Source organism: Nanorana parkeri, unplaced genomic scaffold (genome assembly GCF_000935625.1).
Source record: "Nanorana parkeri isolate BGI_ZX_2015 unplaced genomic scaffold, ASM93562v1 scaffold1308, whole genome shotgun sequence".
NCBI classification, from domain to species: Eukaryota; Metazoa; Chordata; class Amphibia; order Anura; family Dicroglossidae; genus Nanorana; species Nanorana parkeri.
The window spans coordinates 356,490-369,043 of NW_017307576.1; the positions used below are offsets into that span (position 1 = coordinate 356,490).

The 12,554-nt window shown below is 41.5% G+C and overlaps 1 protein-coding gene across 1 annotated transcript in view; it reads left to right on the top strand.

The window, feature by feature from the left end:
• Positions 1-12,554, top strand: part of CADM2 (cell adhesion molecule 2) — a gene marked incomplete at its 3' end in the record, with an annotated part of 290,844 nt that overhangs the window by 186,863 nt on the left and 91,427 nt on the right. The window contains exon 5 of the mRNA XM_018569231.1: positions 5,317-5,487. Coding sequence (XP_018424733.1) covers positions 5,317-5,487 — 171 coding nt within the window. The remainder of the gene's footprint in view (positions 1-5,316; positions 5,488-12,554) is intronic.

Consider the following 12,554-nt stretch of genomic DNA (forward strand, 5'->3'; position numbering starts at 1 on the left):
GAAAATGTGCAACGAAAAATATATGTGAACTGTGTCAAATTTGCCTGCCCACTTCAACCTGTCATACCATCTGGCATGCAGATAAGATGCAGAGTGTGACTGCACTGACGGTTTCATTCGGCATTTATATACTCTTTGCAAAGTTTAGCTGTAATAGTTTAACCTTTATTAATATTGCTTCTGTCAATGTATCTGCTGATTCCATTTTAAAAAATGCATTCCATGTGAACCACATATTTTCTATTAGTATAATGATTTCTAGAAAATGTTGACTCCTCTATCATTTTTATTGTATTTATGATATCAGATTAGAGTTTACCAAGCGGGAGCTGTCTCTGATTGATTATTAAGGTTCTTGAAGCAGACTTAAGGTGACACTAAACTCAGGAATCAAATCCTAAAAATGCATTCAAGCAACTTAACTATGTATCTTATTTGTGTATCCTCAAATCATCTCTGAATTGGTGCTGACACTGTCCTTCCTTCTGGAGGGTGGCTACTTTTTTTCTCCATGGTCCCTGTGTGTGTTGTAAACTAGCCACCACTCCAATCTCACTCCTGTGATGGACTACAATCTCAATACAAATTAGTAAATTAAACAATTGTACAGCACACGCCATGGGGAAGAAAAGTAGCCACCCTCCAGAAGGAAGGACAGTGTGCGCACAAAATCAGAGATGATTTGAGGATCTACAGCTGAGTGATACACAAATAAGATTTGTGTTAATAGTTAAGGTACTTGAATGCATTGTTAAGATTTAACTGCTAAGGTTAGTGTCACTTTAAAGTGATCCTGTCTCTTCAGAGTCAAATAACAAAAAGTCAAGCCCGGATAAAGAAGAGGCACTATACTCACCTTTATGGAAGCCCATGTCTTGGAACATTGCAATGCTGCTGCCCAGCCACTACAAGTATTTGATTGGTCGGATGTTTCAAATAGCTGTTTTCTTTGCCACACACAGTGGTTCCCCATGCTGCTTGGTACATCATGTAGTGGCGTTAAAGATATCTTTACCTGTTTCAACATATTTTAACATTAGATCCTTATCCCAACAGTGCCTGCAGATAAAGAAAAAAGTGCCCATTCAATAATGTATTCAATATTACTAGATATAATGGTTTACCATGGAAAAAGTACATCCTCGGCATTAGTAGGTGGTATTTCCTACGTTAGCAGATGTGACTTCTTGTAGGCATTTTGCATAACTTCCCTCCAGTCTCTGACACTGACAGAATAACAGTTGTTTGAAATCGACACCACTTGTAGATTTTCTCCTTTCAGTGGAATATTTCACTTCAAATCATTTGGTGATCCTTTTCCCTTGCCAGACTCATAGGCATTCACAGCTTTCTTTATGAAGGTCTCAGAGAGCCCTATTGATCTTGGCATGATGACATTACACATGTCAATAACAAAGAGAACACCAGACCCTAGATATCTCAAGGAATAAATAAGACAAGTTCTATCTGCATACTTTCCAAAGATGTTCTAATTATTGTGACCCAATCTGAAACACCAAAGTCTAACTTCATGGATTTGCAGGGGTATTAAAAACACAAACCATCTGGCAGGGCAGAAATTCAGATTTTTCAGTGTTGTGTTTAAGTAACACTTACAGTTTGGTTCTTCCCAAGCCTGTGTGGAGACAACACAAGGAAAAAGAACAGACTAATGTGATCAGTTCTTTACTACTACTATGCTCTCTCCTATCCGTATGCTCTTTGTTAGTACATGAGCCCTACTGGTTGACTTATTGTTCAGCTTCTTACTTTCCCAGTATGATCTCTGTTATACAGGGAATTGAAAAAGGCTGATACCAGGTCACATGTAGGTACTTACACTGCTTGTTTTTTTATGTTTCGAGAAATATTTATTTACTTATTTTTTACAGGTATTTATATAGCGCCGACAATTTACACAGCGCTTTACATAGTGTACATTCACATCAGTCCCTGCGCTGAAGGCGCTTACAATCTAAGGTCCCTATCTCACATCCATACATACATACAAGAGCCAGTTTAGACAGGAGCCAATTAACCTTCCAGCATTTCCTCGGAGCGTGGGAGAAAACCAGAGTTCCCGGAGGAAACCCACACAAGCACAGGGAGAACATATAAACTCCTTGCAGATAGTGACCTGACCTGGATATGAACCAGGGAAGGGAGTCCCACTGCTGCAAGGCAAAAGCGCTAACCACTAGACATGTGCATTCGGATTTGGACGAAACTGCAAATCAACGAAAATCAGTTAATTCGGCGGTTCGTCTGGATCTGAAATAACAAATTTAATGTATGCGCGAATATACTGAAACAATATTCAAGCATACATAAATTCGTTTTCAGAATACGCCGGCTGCTATATTGACCGCTGGCGTGTTCTGCACATGCTTGCAGGCATCTTGGAGGTGGAGCGTGTGATGTCGCATGACGTTGACGTCACACGCTGACCGAGCAGCAGCCAGATCGGCTACCGGTGCGTTCTGTGCATGTGCACCGTCATTTTGCAGTAGATCTTGGTATACACCAAGATGGCAACGCTTGAACATGTGGGGTGCCGCCATCTTGGTGTATACCAAGATCTACTCCAAAATGGTGGTGCGCAATGCGCAGAACACGCCGGTGGCCATATCGCCTCGTTCTGCGGTTTCAGTGTGCGGTTTTAGAGGCTTGTTGTCTCGAAACCCGAAACAACATAAAAATGTGTTTCCTTAGACGAAACAAACGAAAAATGTTTTTGTTTTCATTTGTTTTGTTTGGAATTTTTTTTTCTTTGTGCACATGTGTACTAACCACTACGCCACTGTTCTGCCATGCCTTTCCAATAAGCACTGCAAGAGCTGCTTGTAGTGTTTACTGGAACTGCATGTGACAGGGTGGCAACACAAGAGAGCAATTGATACACAAAGTCAGAGCACTGTCCCTGCATTAAAAAGTAGAAACTTTACTCCAGAACTATCAGTTATTAATTTAATGAAAGATGTAAAATTAAAGCAATTCAGAAAAACTTTTGAAATTACATAACATTTTTAATATTCTTTGAGATTTTAGTGCTTGGGTTTAGACTGATATTAAGTTATACCATGCACATTTTTTAAAACTTCAGATGGGAAAAGTTTAGAACCTAGCCAAAAGAAACCTCTCCTAGATGCACCAAATATGTCCATATATTGGTTAAGCCATTCCCATGTTTCACCCATTACCATGGTCTAATAATTATTTATCCATGATAACAGGAATACATTTTGAGTGTGCTTATTACACAACTGGGTTAGAGCATTCCTGGAGCATTGGAGCAATGAATCCAAAACATTTTATGGAAGTAAACTAAGAGCATACATTTTGTGATGAAAATTTTTATAGGTCAATCATGACATTGTTTTTTGATCTTATCTGTGTAACATACATTTAAAAAGAAAACAAATCTGAGGACTGTAGTGCAATGGTTATTTGCAAAGCCCTATCTCAGGAATCACCTCTTAACTGATCTGACTTCATTAAGCTGAAGTCTAATTAGTTGCAGTGAGTTATGGCCCCTTGCTTTTGACATTTGCCCTCCTACTCGTTTATTAAACAAGCACGAGAGATTCAAAAGATGACTTCCTATATTCTCAAAAATACCTTACCAAAAAGAATACCTGTGACTTACAATATCATTTGCATTCTTAATACTCTTGTGCAAGAGTTCTAGTTCCCATGTGCTAATTCTAAAATGCAGCAATGTGAATCTAAAATGTCTGACTTCAGCACAGCAATCTCTAACAGTTTACTGGGAGAGGATGCACTCAAAAGTGTATATATACTCTAACAATGAACTTCTCTTATATGCTCCCTTTTACTACCTTAAAAGGCCACTAAACTTAGGAGTTAAAGGAGAACTATGGGGCAACCTTTTTTGCCCATAATCCTCTTTAGGGTCACATGAGAACATATACTAATGACCTCCGGTGAACCAAAACTCTATTTGCTGAGCCGCACCGCAGCGGGGACGGATCCTGACAATACTGTTGAGATCCACCCCGCTATCTGATTGACAGCTGGCCCACCCCCTCCCCTGTCTGTTCCTCCTGTCAGTGCTGGAGAAATGGAGAGGGGAGGGTGGAATCCTTGCAGGAAGCAGTGACTGACAGTCACTTCTTTGTGCAGGGAGAGGATCGGGAAAGTCAGCAATCGGCAGTATGTGTTCACTGACTTCCCAATCAATAGAGATGACCTGTGACAGCTTCAGTGACACAGGTTGGCTTGAATTATGGGGATGAGTGTTTTTCACTCACCCCATAATTCTCCTTTAAATGTCAAAAATGCATTCAATTACCCTAACTATTAGCAAAAATATAGCTTATTTGTGTATCACTCGGCTGTAGATCCTCAAATCATCTCCGAATTCCTGCTCACAATGTCCTTCCTTCTGGAGGGTGGCTACTTTTGTTCCCCATGGTCCCTGTGTGTGTTGTAAAGTAGCCTGCACTCCAAAATAACTCCCGTGATGGACTACAATCTCAATACAATCTCAATACAAATTAGTAAACTAAATATGAGATTGTAATCCATCCCGGGAGTGAACTTGGAGCAGTATCTACTTCACAACACATACAGGGACCATGGGAAACACAAGTAGCCACTTTCTTAAAGGAAAGACTGTGTCAGCACAAATTTAGAGTTGATTTGAAGATCTACAGCCAAGTGATACATAAATGAGATACATTTTTGTTAATAAGTAAGGTACTTGAATGCATTTTTAAGATTCCCAGGGTTATTCACAAAAGGGTGAAGAGTTTGGAGAAGGCAGGAGGAGTGAACAATCTAGGACAACATAGCTGATTTGGAAAAAATTCTCTAATTTAGCTCACTTTGCAGTCCGGCTATGTTGTCCTAGATTGTTCACTTCTCCTGCCTTCTCCAAACTCTTCCCTCTTTTGTGAATTACCCTGATAATTTCTAAGTTTAGTGTCACTTTAAATATACCATTGAAGATGTTTCGTTATATCTGTTTTCTAAGTTAAAAAAAAAAAAAAAGCTAGAAGTCCAGTAGTGATTTTACAACACTGTGCATCTGCTGCACTAAGATTCTAAAAACTCTCGCCAGTTGTGCCAAGGTTACCTCTGTGAACTACAGAAAACCTCTCCCCAGAGGGAACAGAGATGAACTTAGATACACAAGAATTTGAACTTCAGAATAAGAACTCTCCACTGAATAGGACTGTACATTTTGTTTATCTACGTACAAAGACATTATTTCAATAAAACATAAGCATGACATTTATTTGTGTTTTCATACTATCACATTGACTCTTTGACTGAACTTTTCATTTTTTACAGATGTACAAAAATTACAAGAAAAAGATAGTAATGGAAAGACATTCACAGTTATTAGTGTTCTGGATTTCCGAGGGGATCGCAAAGATGATGGTGCAATTGTCCGCTGCAGAGTTGACCATGAATCACTAAACTCTACACCACATATAGCAATGCAGCTCTTAGAAATTCACTGTAAGTATAAATAATATATATCACTAAAATAATAATGACTTCATTAGAAAGGTCATCCTATGTGATTTTATGGGGTTGATATACTAAGTATAAATAGACTGTTCTCTTAAGTTAGTGAATAAGGTGAAGCTTTGCTGACTTCTAATGTACTAATTATTTTTATTGCATGTGATTGGGTATGCTGTGCAAATGGAATCTTTCTACACATTCACTAACCTAAGGGAAATTACCTTGCAAAGTGAACAACCTAATTTGCCTTTGGTAAATCTAGCCATATGAGTCTTGGCTTTTAATATCCACTCCATCCCAAAACTGATATTTGATTTTGGATGGGCAACAGTTGGGTGAATTATCTGTTGAATCTATCTCTCAGATACTTCAATGGTATGTTTTCCCTGCTACAGCTTGTGACAGAGAATGGAGTGTATCTCCATTCTCTGTCACAAGCTCCTAATGAAGGTGTAACTTTCATGCAGCTTGTCTCCCTAGTCTTTTTGTTTATTCTGCCTTATTAAAAATCTAGTACAGCTATACATATGGCAGCACTCATTTTTATTCCTGGTGTTAACAAGGTTATCTATGCTGCTATATTTTACATGGGTTTGTGATGAAATGCATAATTTATTATTATTTTTAAGTGGTTGAAATAATGAGCTAATTAATATTCTGTATAGAGTGAACATGAGTCTATTCTATTCATGAGCTCATTAAGAATCTGTTGAATTTTTTTAACCATACATGGCCTCAAGGGAGAAATGCTCCTTTCATAGGTGACCTGCCCCTCAGATACAGCAAGTGTTAATAGAGGGCATGAAGAGAACATTTTGGCTTGCTAGAAATAGCCATTATCTTGTGAAACTTGAGCAAAATAACAGTGTATCTATTATATTTCTTATTCTGTGTTTCTTTTTATGTATACTTAGAATGGATGGATAGATAGATAGATAGATAGATAGATAGATAGATAGATAGATAGATAGCCATTTGGGAACTCTCTTGAAACCTTTTTGGCAGATACCTTGAGTGCTTAATTGATTGATGATTTGGATAATACTCCAACCTTTATCAAGGTTATTAAAACCTGGATAAGTGCAGTTTTAAACATCCTGCCAATGTCAGCTGTATCACACATTCTTTTAAGAAAACCAGTGTAATGTGTGCACAGACATGTATTGGTATCGGTTTGAATGGTTTGACAAAAGCATTGGTTTTGATAAAAGCAAAAACATTCATCAATAATATATATTTAGGAGGCGCATGCACACAGCGGCCGAGACTGGACGTGCCCTGAGCCCGCTCTGTGTCGCCTCCGCACATACAGGCACATAACACAGCCTCTCCCACATGAAGGGCACATCGCCATATACAGCTTGCTGCCGCCACTCACCCGGTCACCGATGTCTCGCCCCGGCTCCAAACAACAGCCTCCACGGGGCGCCTCGATCAAGGAGGCCCTTGCAAAGGCTGCATCCGAAATGGCGCCGTCACCTCACACTCAGACGGGCCCTGCCCCCACTCCATCCACTCATCACAGCACTGCAGCTGAAGACAGTGATGCCAGCTCTATCTCACCCACACGGGAATCACAGGCACCTTTAAACAAAATTGACCGTACACTTCATAAAGCATTGGCTGCTACTTCTAAGCAGATTACTAACCAATTATCACGTGAAATATGTGAACTGGGACAGGGCACTGCTGATTTGGAGATCCGCATGGATAATGCAGACCGTTATCTTAATACCCATGCTGATGATCTCAATAAACTCTGTGACGACAATCAATTCCTATCTTCTAAAATAGAAAATTTGGAAAAATCGCTCACGACGCTCCAATCTGCGTTTTAGAGGAATCCCTGAACATGTAATGGACTTACAATCCACTATCACTGCATTGCTTCAGGAACTAATTCCAGCAATCCCGCTTGAACGCCTGGAAATGGAAAGAGTCCACCGTGCCCTAACGAGAAAAAAATACAGAGGGCCCACCTAGGGATGTGGTGGCTAAGTTTTTGTACTTTCACACTAAAGAAGCGATCCTTCAAGCTGCCCGTGCTCAACAATCACTCTCATTCCAAGGCTCTCCATACCAGATTTTTGCAGACATTGCTCCATCCACAATTGCCAAACGCAGGGAACTTAAACCTCTCCTCCAGATTCTCCAACAACACCAAATTGCTTACCGTTTCCCATTTCGCCTCTCCTTTGCCTACAACGGTTGCCAATACCACAGATCAACCCCTGCAAAGCTGTGCCGCGTTCTCGCTGATCTTCAGCTACTACCATTGTCTGAACCCCAAAAAGCTGCTCAGCCCAAGCGACGCCATCAAACCTCCGTGTCTGAGCCATCTTCCATCCTGACGACATCACTATCAAAATCAGTCCGGAAGAAGATGTCCCTAACGCAAGCTGTTGACATGGACTCCCCAGGCTGACTACCCAAGTTCATTATATCCTAAGGGATTGTCCAACCTAACTCCGTAGCGATTTTCTCGCTGACCCTATGGGGTTTGATGCCCACTTCTTTGGTTTGATGAGTATTACCTTTAATTACCATCTGTAACTTTGAGTACTGTCTGTTTTATTGCGATGTTACCCCATAATTTTCTTAATCGTTATTTACGGGGGCTGTTTGCTAGTTATAATGATTTTTTTTGTTCTTCACTGCCTGTGTGCCGAGGCGATTACCACTGTTGCCTCCTTCTAGACCTCCATTGGTGGGATTTCCCCCCTTGTACGCCTTACCACAGCCTGATAGAGTGATGCATCTAGCGTGCATCTCTCTAATTCAGTCAGTTGTTTGTTGTTTTTATTGTACCAGTACAATTTGTTTTGCTGATCTAATGTTATTCTCAATGATTCCCATGTTCTCCTCCTGCACCCTCTTTCCTTTCTATTCTGTCTCCTTATCTCACTCAGGTTCCCCAGCCAACACAATGTCTTTCACTCTTACCGCACCCATGTTACTTGCAAGCTATACTGAGCAGCACACTCACCCCCCATGATGTCCTCCATTAAGTTACTTACCCTAAATGTTAAGGGTTTAAACTCCCCACATAAACGAACTTTAGCATTCTGACACCTCAACTCTCTCCGTGCAGATATTATCTGCCTACAGGAAACTAATTTCTCCCATTCCTCTACCCCTAAATATTTTTTACAAGTGTACATGGCCTCCACTGCCGTCAAAAAGAGAGTCCTGATAGGCCCCTCTCCTGCTTCCCCCTTTCTCTCATGGGCCGTATAGCGGCTATTAAAATGACCTATCTCCCCAAACTGCTATATTTCTTCAGAGTCCTCCCGATTCCTATACCCTCTCAGATCAATCGCATATTACAGAGACAGGTGATGCACTTTGTATGGGCGGGTTGTAATCCCCATGTCTCTAAACACTCAATGCTTCTCCCTAAACCCTTAGGTGGTTTAGGGGTCCCTAGCATAGGCCACTTTTATAGGGTGGCACAAATCGCTCCCCTGACCAAATATCAAGCCTCATTAGACACCCCCTTATGGGTGTCTCTTGAAGCTGTGGACTGTGACCCTCTCGGAGTGCACAACCTACTCTGGTCACCTCCCGCACATAGACCCCGCATCTATAACCCAATAACTCTCCACTCACTGAAAATATGGGATTCCGTGAAATATTCAGCGCATCTTCTCTCCCCTCACCTACCACTTCTTTCTTTTATCCACAATCCGGCCTTCTCCCCCGCTATAGAGCACCCCTCGGCTTTCTCCAGATGGTCCGCCGGTAACGCAAGGCTATTTCGATCTCTCCTTGACCAAAACGGTATTAAACCCTTTTCAACTTTACGATCTAAACACGACCTGCTCCATACAGACCTTTTCCGCTACATACAAATCCGCCATTTCTTGACCACCATGCTAGGTCCTAATCCCACCCGCTCTTCCCTCTCCATATTTGAACACATCTGCTTACACTCTCCGCATGCTAAGGGAGTAATCGCCTCACTTTATGCTTCCCTTGTACACCTCCCTACCCCCTCTTCCCACTCTTATATGTAACAATGGAAACGTGACCTTGATTTAACTAAGGACGGTGAACAATGGCAGCAAATCTGAGCTACGATCAGGTTGATGTGCGGTGGCAGTGGAGACCAACTACAAAGTTTTAATGCGATGGTACTATGTTCCGTCTAGATTAGCTTGTATCTTTCCCTCATCATCCCCTTACTGCTATTGCCATTGCACTGCCCCCAGGCACTATGCTCCACATCTGGTGGGAGTCCTGATAGGCTTCCACTGCAGAGTTAATTTCAACTGTATTAGAGGAATTGTAGACCCTGCAGGTCGCTATTTGATCCTGCTTGGCCGCCTCAATGATCAAGACATTACCGTTGTGACCTACTATGCCCCTAACTCTAACCCTCTGTCTTTTTTCCGCCATCTCCTCTCTATTGTGGCTCAGCATCGAAAGGGCCTTCTTCTCCTTTGTGGAGACTCTAATCTATCCCTATCTCCTATTCTTGACACATCTTCTACAACTCCTTTTAACTCTGTCTCCACCTCACCATTTTCTACACTCTTAACCCAACACACTTTGGTAGATGCCTGGAGAGAAATACATCCCACTACAAAAGAGTATACTTTTTACTCCCCTCCTCACGACTCTTTCTCTAGAATAGACCACATTTTCCTCACCCAAACCTCGCTTCCTTTGGTCCAATCCGCCACCATTCTACCCATCTCTTGGTCGGACCATTCCGCAGTTACCCTGCCACTCTCTTCCATACTTGCAACCTCCTCCTCCCCATCTTGGTCCCTCAACGAATATCTTCTATCAAATGAAATCAATATCTCTTCCATAAGAGAGGCTATCCAAGACTATTTGGCCATTAATTCCACACCAGACATATCTCCAATCACGATTTGGGAAGCCCATAAAGCGGTGATCAGAGGGAAGTGTATAGGACTCGCCTCTGCACTAAAGCGTGAATAATGGCAGCAAATCTGAGCTACGATCAGGTCTTCCTCTTGATGTGCGGTGGCAGTGGAGACCAACTACAAAGTTTTAATGCGATGGTACTATGTTCCGTCTAGATTAGCTTGTATCTTTCCCTCATCATCCCCTTACTGCTATCGCCATTGCACTGCCCCAGGCACTATGCTCCACATCTGGTGGGAGTGCCCGATAGCTGTGAAATTTTGGCAAAAGGTGTTCACTTTTCTACACTCTCTCACCCGCCACTCCCCACCTTTTCAACCTGCTATAGCTCTATGAAACTTGAGGCCTGACACTATGAACAATGCACAGTTCACCCTAATGACACATGTTCTCACCGCTGCAAAACAATCATGAGGGCCTGGCTGACTCCCCATCTATGTTTCTCAGAGACAAAAGCTCGCTTGCACATGGTATTTGTCTATGAGAAACTGACAGCTAAACTCCACGATGCAATGCATAAATTTGAAAGTGTATGGGACCCCTGGATCCGGAAATGTCTCCCACCCCACTTTGACACTGAACTAATAACAACCTGAAAGGTAGCTGCTCCTGTAAACCACCAAATCATGCAACCTTTTATGGATGACACACCTCCTGATCCTTCTTTTCTTCCCCACCTCTCCCCATCTTATCTCTGCCTCTCTCTCTCCCCTTCTGAATCTCTTAGTCCTTCCTATTCTTCTCTCTTCCTCCTTCTCTCCCTCTTTCCCGCTTCTCCGAATCCGAACATAGACATTCCTTCCCGACAAGAATCGGGTCCAGAGTCAGACCAACATTTTATTATTTTATGACTTATCTAGGTTGTTTATGTGCACTTACCTGACATTCCGCCAACTCCGGACCTGTAGCTTATGCTCCCTTGCCATATCTAAACTAATACCCTGATTTATGAATGTATCTCTCCTTGTTTTCCCTTTTTTTTTTGACTATGCACCAAGCATGGTGATTTCACTTGCTTCAATTTATTTTCCTAATGACTTTGTACTACTCGGATTCTGTATCCTTGAATAAAATTTTATGGGGAAAGAAATAATATATATTTAGGTTTGTTCATTGAGACTGTGCAAAGTGCAATGAACTATAGTAACTCGATTTCTGATTGCTGCAATAATATCAGTAAACCTATAAAATTCAAATCTTGCTGTAGGAAAGCAAGATATGTTGACAATCTTACTCCACCATTCAACAGCCTAGCTCTTTGTGCAAGTATCCCCTTTTTTTTGTAAAACTAATAGTACAAAAAAGTTGAATCTTGGTAATAACTAATGCAGTCATCTAATCCTGGTTCTCACATAACCTCATTGGCCATATTTAGACAGTGATGAAGCTGTCAGATTTTTCAGTGCTAGTAATACCAAAGTGACTTCCCACTGTAGCTAAAGTTCGGCTCGGCAGATGGTTGAACTGTTTGCCAAGTGTAAAAGGGGAAGTTCGGAGAGAATTCTGCTGCAGTCCCAAACATCATCCTTACTACCTATTCCCATTTTTGTTGGAAAAAAACAACTGAATTGAAAACAACCTTTCAATTAGCCTTGAAAAAGGCCAGAAAAAAAAGACGAAATTATAGAGCTTAATAGGGATTTGGTGTTTTGTTTAGTGTTCATAAACTTCCCACTGGGTTGGTTGAATGTCCAATGAACCCAGCTTTGCCCTGTTCACTCATCACTATACTCTGACAGCAAGGATGATCATGTGAGTTACTATCAATCATGGCAACTGTAGTGTATGCAGGTTTGAACCTATTCATTGGTGATATCTAAGGATGAGTTTCGGTTCAGACCTTACCCGGTCTGAACCTGAACTTCTCCAAACATGGAAGAAGCTTCTCCAAACAAAATGGGAAACTCCTCAGCCACTCAGCTGCAGCCAGAGAATGTCCCACCCACAGCTGCACATAGGCAAAGGTGCAGGATGCATTGACATTCTTGATCTCATATGGCCACATGGCTATATTTGTTTAATCCCTTTGTGACGGGAGACGTAAACTGTACGTGCCACCACAAAGTCCCCAATTGACTCATCATGTACACTGTACGTGATTAGTTATGTGCTGTTTTACAAAGGCTGGTAACCACTGAGAATCAGCGGTTACCATTCATTAA